The sequence below is a fragment of the Calypte anna genome, chromosome 11, assembly GCF_003957555.1.
Source record: "Calypte anna isolate BGI_N300 chromosome 11, bCalAnn1_v1.p, whole genome shotgun sequence".
Classification (NCBI taxonomy): domain Eukaryota; kingdom Metazoa; phylum Chordata; class Aves; order Apodiformes; family Trochilidae; genus Calypte; species Calypte anna.
Window position 1 is genome coordinate 429,045 of NC_044257.1, and position 16,783 is coordinate 445,827.

At 52.5% G+C, this 16,783-nt stretch overlaps 1 protein-coding gene across 1 annotated transcript; it reads left to right on the top strand.

The window, feature by feature from the left end:
• Window positions 1-740: 740 nt before the first annotated feature.
• Window positions 741-10,980, top strand: OGFOD1 (2-oxoglutarate and iron dependent oxygenase domain containing 1). Its single transcript, XM_030457984.1, has 14 exons — window positions 741-1,082; window positions 1,132-1,300; window positions 1,391-1,542; window positions 1,635-1,681; window positions 2,044-2,144; window positions 3,383-3,499; window positions 3,936-4,027; window positions 5,525-5,653; window positions 5,866-5,979; window positions 7,524-7,603; window positions 7,699-7,976; window positions 8,826-8,942; window positions 9,759-9,817; window positions 10,470-10,980. The coding sequence occupies exons 1-14, from the start codon at window positions 741-743 to the stop codon at window positions 10,626-10,628; spliced, it is 1,956 nt and encodes a 651-aa protein (XP_030313844.1). The 3' UTR covers window positions 10,629-10,980.
• Window positions 10,981-16,783: the final 5,803 nt, after the last annotated feature.

Below are 16,783 nucleotides of genomic sequence, written 5' to 3' on the forward strand. Positions count from 1 at the left end.
AGGGGCCCAGAACTGGACACAGGACTCAAGCTGTGGCCTCCCCAGGACTGAGCACAGGGGCAGAATCCCTTCCCTGGACCTGCTGGCCACGCTGTTCCTGAGCCAGCCCAGGATGCCATTGGCCTTCTTGGCCACCTGGGCACACTGCTGGCTCCTCTTCAGCTTCCTGGCAATCCAGACTCCACGACAGAACTTTCCTGGGGTAGCAACCACCAGTTTAGGTTGTGGCACCTGCACCAGCCAAGCCACAAACACGAGGCACACCCAACCCCATCCCACTGAGCAGAGGCTGAGCCCACAGCCCACGCAGGCTGAGGCCAAGCGTTCGTGGAACACCACGCCAGAAAAGAAGCACAGAACCGGCTACATCCTCCCTGCCCGTGCCACCCGGAGCCCGCCTTTTCCAACTCAGAAGCGTTTCCCTCTATACTAAAGCACACACAGGAACCGCTTCACATCCTCCCCACGGCTCCAACCTCTCAGTGCTCCCCGTGCAGCGTTTCACCGCTTAACAGCCCCATCCCGGAGGAGGGGGGGAGGCTGGGGGGAGGCCCCTCAGGGTTCTGACAGAGCCGGGCGGCTCTTGCCGAGGTAAAACCTGCCTCAGGGTGCGCAAGGCCCCCCGTCAAGGCGTAAGGGCTGCCCCGGGAGCGCTAGAGGAGCGGGGAAGGGGCTCGTTAGCGGGACAGGACGGGAGGGGGTGAGGCCGCGGGCAGGCCCGAGGCAGCGCTCACAGGTTGATGGTCCTCTCCAGCGTGAGCGGCTTCGTCTGCTGGATGTATTTGTTGCCGAACTGGTTCACCCCGCGGGGCCAGCCGGTCTGGGAGCGGTTGGGCGGCACCACGGACATGGCGGGAGGCGGCGAGGGGAGCGCTCAGAGCCCAGCGGCGGGAACCGCGTCCGCCATCAACCCGCGCGGTGCCTCCCGGAAACCTCCCGCCGCACTTCCGGCGCCAGCCATTCCCTGGAGCCGCTCTGCCCCTCACCCGGGCCTCTCGCTGGCAGCCGGCGGCCGCGCCCCGCCCTCCCCTTTCTCTCATTGGTCCCCTTTGCGAGGCTCCGCCCTCCAAGCGATCCGATTGGCCCGGCCCTGGGGGAGGGGGGAGCCGCGGGGGCCGCTGGGAGGTGTAGTCCGGAAGCGGCCGCGCTATGGCCACCAAGCGGCGCGGGGCGGCGGCGGCGCCGGGGAAGAAGCGCGGGAAGCGGGAGGCGCGCGCCGAGCTGTGCGCTGCCCTCAGGGACCCGGAGCTGCGGGAGCGGGCGGCGGAGGCCTGGGGCTGCGGGGAGCCCCTCCGACACGGTACAGAACCCACCACCACCACCCCCGGCCCGGCCCGGCGCCGCGGCGAACCCCCCACACCCCCTCTCACCGGCCGCTTGCACCTTGTAGAGGCGGCGGCGCTGGAGCTGGAGCCGGTTCCGTTCCGCCACGGCGTCATCCCCGGCTTCCTGGCGGACCCGGGCTTTGCGGAGCCGCTACGCGATGAGCTGCAGGGGCTGTGGTTCCGCGGGCGCCGCAATGATCTCCTCTCGCTGCGGCAGGTGAGCCCCGGGCAGAGCCGGGAGGGCCCGGCCCGGCCCCGCCGCCCCCTCCTAACACCCCGTCCCCTCTTCTCTTCCATGGGCCGCCGCAGTCCCAGGAGCTGGGGGGAAGCCCGGAGCCCCACATCGCCGCGCTGAGGTAAGGAACCCGCGGTCAGAGAAGGGGAAGAGCCCCGGGGGTTCTGTCCCGCTGGCACCGGGCTGAAACCGGCCCCGGGGAGCTGAACCCGTGTGGGTCGAGGCTCCCACATCCCTCCCCGTTTTTCCTCATTCCACCTTCCTGTGTCTGTCGCTTCTGAAGTGCTCAGGGTTCCCCCTGCTGCCCTTTCCACTGGTTCCCCTGCCAGCTCCTCTGTGGGGCTGCAGGAGCTCGGTGTCTCTGGCAGGAAGAGCACCCTGAGCTGCTGAAATATTCGGAAGGAAACAATAATAAATGAGCTGAGGCTGCAGGGGTGGGTTTTACACCACAAGAGGATGCTTACCCTGTGCTTCTCTTCTCAGGCAGGCTCTGAGTGAAGAATTCCGAGCGTGGCTTTCTGCTGTGACCCAGATCGAGCTGGAGCCAACTCTTGACATCTCCTGCTCTAAATATGAATACACTGGTCAGTCTCTCACTGATCCTTTCCCCAGAGTTGCTGGGGGTGCATAGGAAAAGGCACCTCCATGGGATACCCCTGGTACATCCCACACCACCACCCCTCTCTAGTTCCAGAAGGTCCAGAAACATCAGCAGCAAATTAAAGTCTTGGAAAAGAGAGTCCCAGTTATGGAAAAACTGTTGCTGTAGGCACCTTGGGGATGGTTTTTGCTGGGCCCGGTGGTGTTGCAAGCCCCCCCACCCCCTTTCAGAGGTGTTTGGCTGGTGTTTTCCTGCCTGCTTCCAGGCAGAAGGGTGATGTCTTGAGTTTCACCCACTGTTGAGCAGGTGAAACATCACCTGGGCAAGTCTGGCTTCCAGCTGTGCCTGCCCTTTTAGCCACCCACAACCACTGCAGGGACAGGGAGATGTTCAGTGCTGCCAACACCCTGCTTTTAAAGCCTTTTGTGCAATGAATTGCTAGCCCAACCTTTCTGTTCCAAGGGCTTCTCTTCCCCTCTTTCAGCACCAAAGGACAGCCCTGTATTTAAAAGCTGCAGTCATTAATCAGTGACAAGTTACAACTTCCTCTGCCTTCAGTGTGGGCTGAACCCCTCCTTGTGCAGCTCCCCAGAGGTTAATCTCCCAGATCTGGTGACAGGTGAAAAGGCAGTTCCTGGAAAGGGCAAGCTATTTCTTATTGTGTTGTTGGGAGGAGAAAGCTTTTGGGAAGCAGGCTTTGGGATGAATCAGGTGTGTCCTGCAGCAGGAAAGGTGTCACAGAATCCTAGAATGGGCTGGGTTGGAAGGGAGCTCAGAGCTCATCAAGTCCAACCCTTGATCCACTCCCCCCGTGGTTCCCAGCCCATGGCACTCAGTGCCACATCCAGGCTCTTTGGAAAGATCTCCAGACACGGAGAATCCACTACTTCCCTGGGCAGCCCATTCCAATGCCTGATCACCCTCTCCAGAAGAAATTCTTTCTCATCTCCAACCTAAACCTCCCCTGGCACAACTTGAGACCCTGCCCTCTTGTCTTGCTGAGAGTTGCCTGGGAAAAGAGCCCAACCCCCCCCTGGCTCCAACCTCCTTTCAGGGAGTTGTAGAGAGTGATGTGGTCTCCCCTGAGCCTCCTCTTCTCCAGCCTCAACACCCCCAGCTCCCTCAGCCCTTCCTCACAGCAATTCTGCTGGATCCCTTCACCAGCCCAGTTGCCTCCTTTGGACCTGCTCCAGCACCTCAATCTCCTTCCTGTCATTGCAGATGTCCTGCTGTGCCACGATGATGAGCTGGAGGGCAGGAGAGTGGCTTTCATCCTCTACCTTGTCCCACCCTGGGAGAAAAGTGATGGGGGAACTCTGGACCTGTACAGCACAGATGGTAAGTGCTCAGAGCTCAGCCTCTAAAAAAGAGGGCTAAAAATGGTGCTGTTTGGGTGCCAGGGGGATGAACAGTTTCCCCTTTGTCCAGGGAAGCTGATGTGAATTTAGTACAATTTTGCTTGTAAAATTTGCAGCTTAGATCTTGGGCTGTAGCTGGCTTTGCAGACAGTGCTAACCACTGACAGCAGAGGAAGAAGAGAAGGTCATGAGCAGAGGAATCCTTTTTTCCCTGTTTTGTTTTTTTTTTTGCAAGGGACAAGAATGGAGGCAGGATGTAAGCAGTGCCAGTAACTGTGCTCAGAACTCTAAAAGGGATCATCCCTAACACCCAGGTGTCTTGCCAGTGGCAAGGGCAGGAAGTCAGGGAGGAATGGCAGTTTCTAGGGAGTTCCAATGCATATTTTAACCAGAGTCTGGTCTTTTTCCCTCCTCAGAACACTCCCAGCCACAGCAAGTAGTCAAGTCATTAGTGCCTTCGTGGAACACACTCGTTTTCTTTGAAGTGTCTCCAGTCTCTTTCCACCAGGCAAGGAGCTGTCTCTTGTTCATTTTTGGATCCTCATTGTGGTTAATTCTCTGTAATAACTCTGTGTGTCATTACTGTCCTGACTGGGAGGGAGAAAGGAAAGGAGTGGGATAGAGTGGCTGCTTCTGGAAGTGATGTTAAAGCATGAATGAACTCAAGGAGGACGAGAACTGGCAAAGGAAACACTGATCTGGTTAAGGAGAACCTTGGGGCCCTTCCTTGGAAGATTCCTGGGAATCTGGGAACCTAGTGACTCAGTGTTCTGTGGAGCTGACACAAAGATCTGGCTGAAATCTGAAACTCCTGCACACTTCAGAGTGCCAGGAACAGGAACAAGCCGGGCCCAAGAGCAGGAGGCTGGAGAAGATCAGTGGTGTAGATTGGGCATGCCCTCACCAATTCTGCTCATATTCTTATGTCATTTATGTCTTACAGTTAATTAACAGAAGCATCTACTCGATCACTGCCCTAATTGTTTTCAGGTAGTCATTTAATCTAGTCATAAAAATCCAGGCTTCACTTAACCTTGTGACTACCTCCTGCTGACCTACAAACCCAGCACAAAGTCTTTATGTGCTGTTCAGAACTGCTCTGCAGTCTCTGGCTTGCAGTCAGCCCTCAGAGGATGGCTCTGTCATCACACTGCTCTTACACCACTGCACCCCAGCACATGGAACTCTTTAATTTAGCCCAGTTTCCCACTTAAATCTTGATTTCATGAAACTGTGCCAAGGTAAAGAATGGGCACCACTGTCTGAACACCACGGGGTTCCACAGACCAAGGTTAAAAGCCAGGATAAAGGGAATGCCCTGGGTCTGACTGAGAGATAGACAACAAGCCAAAGGTATCAGGCAAATGCCCTTTGTGTTGATTTGGTTTACAGAAGTTTTTAAAGTAAAAGACAAAAAAAGTCAACCTGTGTAGTCTGCTGTGGCCCACAGATGCTCAGTGTCTTCTCATTTCCAGATCAAGCTCTGAGAGCTCCTGGTTGCAGCCCAGGGGAGCTGGTTCTTCAGCAGAATAAACACTAGAAAAGCAAAATACAGTTGTTTAAAATAACAGAATGACTCCAAGCTCTCAGAGAGAGAAAACAGAGCTTGGAGTAGAAGTTTGGATTGGGATTCTGGAAACCTCCAAGGGACTTGAGCATCAACATTTTCTTTAGTCCTCTCCCTGCAAGCCAGGAGTAATCCAGACCCTCTGGAGTCAGTCTGGCTCCTGTGCTGATGTGTGTGGTGCCCATGATGGGTACTCCTGATGTGTCTGGAGTCCCCATGATGTGTCTGGAGTCCCCCTGATGTGTCTGAAGTCCCCATGATGTGTCTGGAGTCCCCGTGATGGGTGCTCCTGATGTCTCTGGAGTCCCCCTGATGTGTGTGATGCCCATGATGGGTGCCCCTGATGTCTCTGGAGTCCCCCTGATGTGTGTGATGCCCATGATGGGTGCTCCTGATGTCTCTGGAGTCCCCCTGATGTGCAGCTCCATGCTGTTGCAGGTGTCTGAAGTTCTGTCTGAGGAGAAGACCCGTCTGTCTGTCAGTGGCTGGTTTCATGGCCCACCCATAGCCAGACCTGCACACCAGGGTGAAGCTGCCTTGCCCAGGGCCCCACACATCCCCCATGATGTGAGTAAAGAGCCTGTAGCTGCTTTCCTGCATTTCTGTGTCTTTCCTGTCCCTGGGATACCACCTCTTAGGGGATGCACTGATGCTTGGGGGTGCTTTCATCCTTAACTTTTCCTATTCTCTTTTTTTTTCCTTTCTTTTTTTTCCTGCCTTTAAATGTGTAGCTGGTTTTACTTTTGCAGTTTCAGCATTCAAACACATTTCCCTTCCAGCACGAGATCTTGTATGAATGGGTCAGCTTACTTTATTTGGACATGGACTCCCAAGCTCAAATCCAGGAGGAATTTGAAGAGCGATCAGAAATTCTCCTGAAAGATTTTCTGAAGGTGAGCCCAGTGCTTCAATCTGAGGAGGTCTGCCAGACACCACGTGTCACCTAGACTGGGAAAGACCCTGCCTGTACCTGCATCCTCCAAAACACCACCTAGTTTCACCCTCTCAAGGGATGGAGATGACCTCAGAGGTCCATTCCAACCTCAGCCACTTTGATTCTCTAGCTGGGTCTCCTTTGCCTGCCTGTACACTGCTGCCTGGGGACTCTCCAAAAATCAAACACTGCTTCAACATTCTTATTTCCTCCAAGAAGCAAAGTAGAAGGATGGAAACACATCCTGCTCCCTAGCCTTGTGGTGACCAGACTGTCCTTCCCTGACAGCTTAGCACTCAGTGGACTTGACCTGAGTGTGAAACACATCATAAGTCACAGTTTTGCCTCACTTGAATGAATCACAGAATCAAAGAATGGGCTGGGTTGGAAGGGAGCTCAGAGCTCATCAAGTCCAACCCTTGATCCACTCCCCCCGTGGTTCCCAGCCCATGGCACTCAGTGCCACATCCAAGCTCTTTGGAAAGATCTCCAGACACGGAGAATCCACTACTTCCCTGGGCAGCCCATTCCAATGGCTGAGCACCCTCTCCAGAAAGAAATTCTTTCTCATCTCCAACCTAAACCTCCCCTGGCACAACTTGAGACCCTGCCCTCTTGTCTTGCTGAGAGTTGCCTGGGAGCAGAGCCCAACCCCCCCCCGGCTCCAACCTCCTTTCAGGGAGTTGCAGAGAGTGATGAGGTCTCCCCTGAGCCTCCTCTTCTCCAGCCTCAACACCCCCAGCTCCCTCAGCCCTTCCTCACAGCAATTCTGCTGGATCCCTTCACAGCCTCCTTGCTCTTCTCTGCACCTGCTCCAGCACCTCAAGCTCCTTCCTGAACTTCCTGAGGGGCCCAGAACTGGACACAGGACTCAAGCTGTGGCCTCCCCAGGGCTGAGCACAGGGGCAGAATCCCTTCCCTGGACCTGCTGGCCACGCTGTTCCTGAGCCAGCCCAGGATGCCATTGGCCTTCTTGGCCACCTGGGCACACTGCTGGCTCCTCTTCAGCTTCCTGGCAATCCAGACTCCCAGGTCCCTTTCTGCCACTCTGTGCCCAGCCTGGAGCTCCCCATGGGGTTGTTGTGGCCAAAGTGCAGGACCCGGCACTTGGAATGTTGAACCTCATCCCCTTGGGATCATCCCAACTCTCCAGTCTGTCCAGGTCCCTCTGCAGAGCCCTCCTGCCTTCCAGCTGATCCACACTCCCCCCAAGCTTAGTGAATGGCTTAGAATGGGTGATTTACCCCTGGTTTCACTGGGTATCTGTCCCAGTGAAGCTGCTTTCTCACCCAGCAGACAACCAAGTACCATCTGCTACTTCTTGATCACTGCCTTGCAAAACCATGCTGCCCACCCAGGCTGTGCCCCTCAACTCAGTAGTCCCTGGGAGCCTCAGACAAATCAGAGAAAAGGGGAACCTGAGCTGAGAGCAGATGATAGCTGCTCCCAGCACACACATGAAGCCTGGGAGCTGAATGTTAAAGCACTACCTTTCTCTCCTAGAAAGAGAAATACCAGCTCCTGTGTGAAGCTCTGGAAAACAAAGACATCAAGTGGAGCAGCAGGGGCCCTGCCAATAAAAGGTGGGGAGTGGCAGTGTCCTGCACCTCCTGAGCAGACCCAGGAGGAGCTGCCCCGTGGACATGGTCCCTGTTGTCCCTCCCCTGTTGTCTTTCAGATTCTATGAGGCAGCAGAGGAGGGGAGCCTCCCTCATGTCCTGAAGCAGTTCCTGCAGTTCCTACGCTCTGAGGCTTTGTTTTTGCTGCTCTCCAACTTCACTGGCCTGAAGCTGCACTTCCTGGCTCCCTCTGATGAAGATGAAGATGCTGGGGAAGGCAGGGTAGCAGAGGCTGCTGGCCAGGAGGAGGCTGAACACGATGCTGCCAGCAGTCCCCAGCAGGCAGAGCAGCAGCCTGAGAGTGTCCCTGAAGCACAGGACAGCAGGGCACAGAACGGTGAGTGGAGCAGCACCAGGGTGAGGGGACTTGAGCAGAATCCTGACTTGAAGGGTCTTGGCAGTAGGAATTCCAATGGTTTTTTTTATGGAACTAGGATTTGAACTTGTGATGCAGGCAGCATGAGGCACCAGCACAAACGTGGGACTTGAAACATGTCAGATTTGGTATCCAAAAGAACTGGAATTTTGGGGTAAAATAATTAACAACTTGAAGCTGCCACTGTCAACAGACTTCTAAGTATCTAGTGTGGGACTTAAGGAGTTAAAGCATGGGTTAGAAGTGGGGAGTCTTAATTAACTGACCAATAATCTTGTCAATAGTTACTCTCCTGCTTCATATAAAGTAGATTCTTGTATGAAACCAAATCTAAAGGAAGAGTGAGAACAGATCAGAAGATAATTAGAATTGGAAAACCAATACATAAACCTAGGAATTGACCTTTCAGAAAACTCTGCCAGCCCAAATAACCATTGTTTTCCTGATTTCCACAGCTACTCACGTGGCCTCCTCTATCTGCCATAACCCTGCTGCATGATTTTAATTAAATTCACACTTGAGGAAGCCATAGTTTGGAGCTGTATGGACTGAAAACTGAGCTAGACCCATGAGGAAAGGAAGGCTTCCCCAAATTCTGACTTACCTCCAGGGAGGGCAAGTGCAGAGCTCAGAGCAACATCCTTCTCCACAGAAGGACCTGGTAGTTTCAGAGAGAGGTTCTTGGCTCTTGAAGTTTGGGGTGCTCCTGTAAAATCTGGGTGATAAAGAAAAAAAGAAAAGGATAAAGAAAAAGCCAGAACAAAACAAGGAGGAACTGGTTAAACCAAATCATCATTTTGTCTGGTTTAGGTGCTCCTGTGTGTGCAGGGGAGCTGAGGCACTGGACCCATGGGCACTACACTCTGGTCCACGACACTCAAGCAACAGAATTTGCTCTTGACCTGCTCTTCTTCTGTGGCTGTGAGGGTAAGCACACAAAATACAGAGGCACCAGGCTCTCCTCACAAGGGCTGCACAAACGAAGGGCTTTGGGATTCTCAGCAGTGCTCCCACAGCTGAAATGTTCTTGCTTTCTCCCACACAGAAAGGCTGTGTGGACTTCATCCTAGCCCCCACTCCTGAAGAAGCTCGGGTTTCAGTAGTCCTTGGAAGGACTAATCCCCAGATTTGGGAACGGGGCTTTGACTTTCTGGAGCCAGGAGGTGGCGCCTGGGGCTGCTTCTCCCAGAGCCTTTGCTCAACTGGGTGTGCTGGGGAGCCAGGGGGCCGGAACACCTCCTGGAAGTGTTGATTTCACCTCTTTTCACATCAGAATTCCCTCCTCCAACTCGCAGAGCCCAGGGTCTTCCAGCAGTTACTTGAGGCATGTCTGGGCTGTTTAGATTGATTGCTGGTGAGATAACACTGGAAACAAAAATCTAAACAGAAGAGTTTTGGACCAACAGCCCAGAATGCACAGCCAAACCCACCTGGCACCTGCCAGTAATTAAGACTGAAAGCCTTTTGGGTATCTGCTGAGGCAAAACTGCTCCACACCTGAGCCAGAGAGCCAAGCAACCTCCAGTGGCCCATCTGGGGTCCCAAACTGGGGACATTTGCTGCAAGTTGTTTCTGATTTGAAAAAAAAAAAACCAAAAACTCAGCCTGGCAGGAGGCAACCTGGGGATGGGAGGAGGCTGTGGGGAGGGAGGTGGAAAACCAGCATCTCCTGGGAGGCTGGAGCCTGGGCAGTGCTGAGCTTTCTAAGAATCTTTTTTTGCTGTTCTTTTTTTCCCTTCTAAGGCTGGGATCCAGAATATGGTGGCTTTACTTCCTACATTGCTAAAGGTGAAGATGAAGAGGTAAGGACCTCAGCAAATTAGAGAAAATGGTTGAGGGGGAAGAGGCATAATGAGATCTTTGTCATAACCCTGAGGGGATTCAGCATCACCCTGGATTCCTGCCTGAATGCACACCCCTGGGGGAGGGCTGGTGTTCCCCCCAAAGGCAAAGACTCAGGAAGAAGCCTCTGAGGGGCACGGGGATGCAGCAGAAGCTCAGAATCCCTTGCTGTGTAAAGGCTCCTAAAGGGGAATTACAGTAAAAAAAAAAAAAAAAGTAAAAAAGTAAAAAAAAAGCAAAAGGTTCTAAAGGGGAATTAAAGTAAAAAAGTAAAAAAAAGTAAAAAAAAAAAGTAAAAGCTTCTAAGGGGGAATTAAAGTAGAAAAATAAAAGTAAAAAAGTAAAAAAAAGTAAAAGCTAAAGTGGAATTAAAGTGAAAAAAAAAAGTAAAAAAAAAAGCTTCTAAAGGGGAATTAAAGTAAAAAAGTAAAAGTAAAAAAAAGTGAGAGCTTCTAAAGAGGAATTAAAGTTGGAGTTCATTTTCTCACCACCAGACCGTTGTTCTAGATAGAACAACAACAACAAATCTGGAATAATTTTGTCTCTACCTCAGAATGGTGTCACAGCAGACCCTGTGACACTGATTCCCTCCCTCCCTGTCATCCCTCCCAGCTGCTGACAGTGAATCCAGAGGAGAACTGCTTGGCCTTGGTTTATAGAGACAAAGAAACACTGAAGTTTGTGAAATACATCAACCACCGGAGCCTGGCGTGGCTGAAGAGCCCCAACAGGACAGGGTTCTGGGACTTTTCCTTTGTCTATTATGAGTGAGATGCAGAGTGGGGCCAGGACAGTGCTGGGGGGCTGGGGAAAGGTCCTCTCCAGGCATTCATCCTGGATAAATGTGGCTGTTTGCAGCTTCATCACAGTGTGTGTGAGCTGCAGTGGGGTCCAGGTGACTTTTATTCACTGTACTAATGGGAATTCTGCCTCCTCCCAAGGAGCTCACACCCTCAGCTGCTTTAATGCCACCTGGAAGGGGTCATTGTCACACAGCTGTCAGCTTTCCAGGTGTTTGTCATGGCAGCTGCACAGTGGGATGTGTCTCTAACCTGTCAGGATGAACACTGCAACTGTACATTGCCACAAGGTAATGACTGAGCTTATTAAATTAAAAAAAAAAGGAAATGGGTCAGTTAAATGCTTCAAAGTCAGGTTGGGCAAGTTTTGTTACAAAATGCCTGAGACGTTTTTTTCTAGAGCTTGACTTCATTCACTGAAGAGGCAGAAATAAAGGAGCTGCCATGGGAAATAGGAGGTTTTTCCAGCTGCACAACTCTCTGGAGTTGGGAAGGAAGAGACAGAAAGGCTACAAAGCTGCTGGCATCAAGAAAGCCCTGGCACTGTAACAAGAAGCAGGACTTCATTATGCTAAATGCTGCACAGAAAGACCCAGATTCAGCCCTTTTCCCAAAGAATTTACAAGCTAAATAGACAAGAAGAAACCAGCTCCTGCATCCTTCTCATGTGGGTCTGTGGCTGGCTCTGTGCTTCAGCTGTGAAATGGTTGTGGCTCCAGCCCCAGGAGGGGAGGTGGGAGCTCACTCACCTCTCCCTGTTGTTATCCATGGCAGGAGGGTCCCCCACAGTCTTGCACTGTGTTACTTTTGTCCTGAGCTCTGCTGGGCTCCACTGTGGCTGGAGATCAGTTCCCATCTTCCAGGTGATTCACCTCTGGCTCCTGTGGTGAGCAGAAAGCAGAGGGACAGGGGTCTTGGGGCAGTGCTTTCTCCTGGCACACAGTTCCAGCACTGCTGGTTCCTGCAGGAAGCAGCTGGGCTGCAGAGCATCCTGCTGGGGGCTCAGCCCCAGCCTGCACCTGCTTGTCTGAAACAGCTTTTTTTGGCAATTAAGAGTCCCAGGTGTACAGTCAGTGCAGGAGGGAGAGCACATGTTACACCTGCCTCTCCCAGGCTTGGAGAAGTCATCTTTGGATTAGAGCCTGCTGCTGAGTGGAGCCTGGAGAAGAGGAGGCTCAGGGGAGACCTCATCACTCTCTCCAACTCCCTGAAAGGAGGTTGGAGCCAGGGGGGGGTTGGGCTCTTTTCCCAGGCAACTCTCAGCAAGACAAGAGGGCAGGGTCTCAAGTTGTGCCAGGGGAGGTTTAGGTTGGAGATGAGAAAGAATTTCTTTCTGGAGAGGGTGATCAGGCATTGGAATGGGCTGCCCAGGGAAGGAGTGGATTCTCCGTGTCTGGAGATCTTTCCAAAGAGCCTGGATGTGGCACTGAGTGCCATGGGCTGGGAACCACGGGGGGAGTGGATCAAGGGTTGGACTTGATGAGCTCTGAGCTCCCTTCCAACCCAGCCCATTCTAGGATTCTATGAATGAAGCCCAGAGCAGCAGCAAGTTCCAAGCAGGGCCATGTGTGGTGCTCAGGAGTGCAGCAGCACCAGGACCTCCTTCAGAGAAGGATTCATGGAGGTGCAGGAACCTTCAGCTGCAGCCCCAGCACACACCCTTTGGAAAAGGAACCTCTGAGGAACAAAACTGCTACATCTAAAGCAAAAGGTGCTTGAGCCCCTGCTGATCCCAGAGCAAGGGGAGAACAGAACCAGCCAGAGCCTGAGCTCTGCTGGGCAGGGAGAACACCTAGAATGGGGCTGTTCTGTACAGCTGGTGTCAGATCTACACATCCTGTTCATATTCTGACTGCTGTCCCTAAGATGGCTGCTCTGGGCACTGCTGAGACTTCCTGGCTTGGTTCTGCTCTTCCTTTGCTGCTGTTTTTGCACGACTTAAAAAGACAAAACCCTGGAAACAAATCCTGAATCCCTTCTCTGTGCATCAGTGGTTGCTGAGGCACTCTGCTGCCTTTCTGGGCAACAGCCATTCTTGGTGAGAAACAACTTCTTGTTCTGAGCTGCTCCACTGGAAAGAGACAGGTCATGGAGGTTTCCGAGAAACAGAAAAAAAAAAAAGGAAAATTGTTTGGGTTGTTTTGAACAAAGGCAAGAGATACCCCAGCTGTTTACTAGACACAGTTGGGAGTAAACAATTAGTAAAATAAAGTTACTTACTCTACTGTAGTACTGAGTTGTGCTTGGTAGAGCTTGGAAGAGGCACCAGGAAGGCTGGGGGGGAGGAGAAGCTGCTTTTTAATAACAAACAATACACTAGAGGGCACAGCAGCCTCTGCTTGAGCTGACACAGAACCACCCCTCTGCCTCCAGTGACTGAAGTGCAGTCAGCTGAGCAGCCAAATTTGCAGGTAGCATCCAGAGGTTTAAAAATCAGCTCCCTTACCCTTCCTGCTGAGTCCTCAGTGGCAAAGGCAGCCCCACATGTGACTGGCACTGCAGGGACAGGGCAAGGCTCAGCTGGCCAAAATGGCAAGTGACAGGAGCTCCAAGGGCTGTCATCAGCCAGACTGCACCAATAATCATAGAATCACAGAATCATGGAATGGGCTGGGTTGGAAGGGAGCTCAGAGCTCATCAAGTCCAACCCTTGATCCACTCCCCCCGTGGTTCCCAGCCCATGGCACTCAGTGCCACATCCAGGCTCTTTGGAAAGATCTCCAGACACGGAGAATCCACTCCTTCCCTGGGCAGCCCATTCCAATGCCTGATCACCCTCTCCAGAAAGAAATTCTTTCTCATCTCCAACCTAAACCTCCCCTGGCACAACTTGAGACCCTGCCCTCTTGTCTTGCTGAGAGTTGCCTGGGAAAAGAGCCCAACCCCCCCCTGGCTCCAACCTCCTTTCAGGGAGTTGCAGAGAGTGATGAGGTCTCCCCTGAGCCTCCTCTTCTCCAGCCTCAACACCCCCAGCTCCCTCAGCCCTTCCTCACAGCAATTCTGCTGGATCCCTTCACAGCCTCCTTGCTCTTCTCTGCACCTGCTCCAGCACCTCAAGCTCCTTCCTGAGGGGCTGAGGGGCCCAGAACTGGACACAGGACTCAAGCTGTGGCCTCCCCAGGGCTGAGCACAGGGGCAGAATCCCTTCCCTGGACCTGCTGGCCACGCTGTTCCTGAGCCAGCCCAGGATGCCATTGGCCTTCTTGGCCACCTGGGCACACTGCTGGCTCCTCTTCAGCTTCCTGGCAATCCAGACTCCCAGGTCCCTTTCTGCCACTCTGTGTCCAGCCTGGAGCTCCCCATGGGGTTGTTGTGGCCAAAGTGCAGGACCCAGCACTTGGAATGTTGAACCTCATCCCCTTGGGATCATCCCAACTCTCCAGTCTGTCCAGGTCCCTCTGCAGAGCCCTCCTGCCTTCCAGCTGATCCACACTCCCCCAAGCTTAGTGTCATCTGTGAATTTGCTGATGGGAGTTCTCTCTCTAGAAAAGCTCTTGCTGGACACAAACCTGTGTCTACAAGGAGGTGTAGCTGCTTGCAAAGCCCTCTGATCATTATGGAGAGGAACACGACACAGGTACCTGATGAGTAAGCAGAGCAGTACAGGAAAAGATCAGTAACTCTACACTTACAACTCAGTGAACAGAGTTCTGGAGTGTGAGCAACAGGGAGAGGAAACTTCTTACCAGGCAAGGTGGCCTCAAGCAGACATCAATCAGCTCAGCTGCACCAGGACAGTTTCCCCCAGCTCCAAAGCCTGGCACCTGGGGAAGGGCACTGGCAGCTTGCAGCAACCTGAGGGCTGAGTTCTGAAATGCTTCCCAAGAGATCTTTTTGGGGGTTTGGTGGTTATCAGTTTGGCAAGTAGCTGAAAACAGGAAGGATTCTATATGGAGCAAGATAAAGCAGTTGAGCTGCAGGCCAGACTGAAGAAATGGGTTCAGCAGTCATAAATTGGGTGTTCTGTGAATTAGCACTAAGATAAGCAGCAGTCCCTAGGACTTGGAGAAACAGGGGCTAAAAATCAGATGACCTGTTGCCAAGCATCAGTTCCAGTTATTTGGGATTTTTTTTTTAAAGTCCAAACTACAACTTGAATTTGGAGACTGAAAGATCACTGTTCCACAGATGCCTCTGAGCCAGGCACTGATCCAGCAAAGCAACAGAGGGGTTGCTGCAAAATGGCTCACTGGGTGTTAGCCCTGGGCCTTCCCCTGCCTGCCAGGGGAGACTTTTTGCAAAAAAAAAAAAAAAAAAAGTGGACTTTTTGCCACTGCTCTCTTGGTGCAAGCTCAGCTTCCATCAGCTGGATGCTGCACACCAGCCCAAGGCTGCTTTATTTCAACAGGCAACTGCAAACCTGGTATCACTTCAGCTTGCAGGAACTGGATTTTGTTATTTGGTGAAGATAAAGACTGTTTTTTTCCAGGAAAATAAATGACAGGTTTGTTTTCAGAAACCTGGCCAGGAGAAATCAGCTTTATCAGATGTCTGGACTGTGACCAAAGGACTGACCTCACTGCCAAGAGCAAACCAGAGCTGGGACTGGGAATCAGGCTGATGGGAACACTGCATTCTGAGCAGAGCCACTCAGACCACTGAACAGCGTACCTAAAAGGTAAGGAAGCAAGAGTTAGGGTTTTAAACATATAGAAGAAGAGGTTGAAGCACTGAGAACAGGTACAACAGGTGGCAAAAAGCCCAGCACTTCTGCCAGAATGTTCACAGGAAAGTCTAAAGCTCACTTGCTTGGAACAGCATGGGTGGCTCCCCACCCACTTTACTAAGAAGCTGGATTTGACTAACAACCAGGTTCTTAAAAGGATTAAAATAAACTTCTGCTGCAGCTGAGCAGGGACAGAGACCCATGCATTTCACCTCATCACAGTTCTCCCTGTTTGAGGGGCTGAAGCAGCAGGAAGGGGCCAAAGAAGTTGGGGTTGTTCAGCCTGGAGAAGAGGAGGCTCCCAGGTGAGCTCAGAGCAACCTTCCAATATCTGAAGGGGCTACAAGAAAGCTGGGGGAGGGCTTTGGACACGGGGGGGTAGGGAGAGGAGAAGGGAAATGGGTTAAAACTTGGAGAGAAAGGGGAGATTGAGGTTGGACATGGGGAAGGAATTCTTTAATTTGAGGATGCTGAGCCCCTGGCCCAGGTTGCCCATGGAAGCTGTGGCTGCCCCATCCCTGGCAGTGTCCAAGTCCAGGTTGGATGGGGCTTGGAGCAACTTGGGCTGGTGGGAGGTGTCCCTGCCCATGCAGGGGTTGGGACTGGAGGAGCTTTAAGGTCCCTTCTGTCAGGGTTTAACACTGGCCCGGCAATTAAACCAAATGCCAGATGCTCCCTATTAATCTCTCTCTCCTCCTTGATAAAGAAAGGAGAGAGAGAATAAAGGAGAGAGACTGATGGGTTGGAAACTAAACTGCACAGCTTTAATGAAACAGGAATGATAAATAGGAAAAATTACTAAATCTATACAAATATACAGGGAAATTGATCCCAGGTTCCTCCCCCCTCTCCCCCAATAACTCTCCCATCCCCACTGAGGCTGCAGGGCAGCCCTGGGAAAGTCCAGGCTGGAATCCTGGGGTCAGCAGGAGTTGGGAGCTGGAGGCAGGAACACACAGATCCAGGCTGGAATGGATCAGGAGCAGAGGCAGAGGAACAGACAGAATCCTCCCAGGATGCTGAAGCAAAGAGGGAGAGGGGAAGAAGGGGAAGCAGGAAGGGGTTTGACCCTCCTGATGCCTCCAGTTTATCCTGAGTCTGAGGTGTATGGGATGGAATCCTCTGTTTGGTCAGTTCTGGCATCTCTCTTGTCTGTTCCTCCCCAAAGGAGGCTGCAGGTGGGACCTCTTTATTCCTTCTGGAGGGCAAACTGTTCCTCAGAGCTGAGCAGTGTCCCTGGCTCTGCACACCAGGCTCTGGCTGGAACTATAACCATGGAGTTATCAGTCCCAGGAGCAGCCACTGCCTGAGAAACTTGCTGTGAATTTCAGCAAGTGCAGCTGCTGACAAGAGACTGAGCTGAAAGCAAAAGGACAAGGCAGAAAATCACCTTTATCCTGGCCCAGACCAGGACACTTTCCAACCCAACCCATTCTGTGATTTTAGCATTTTGGGATTAA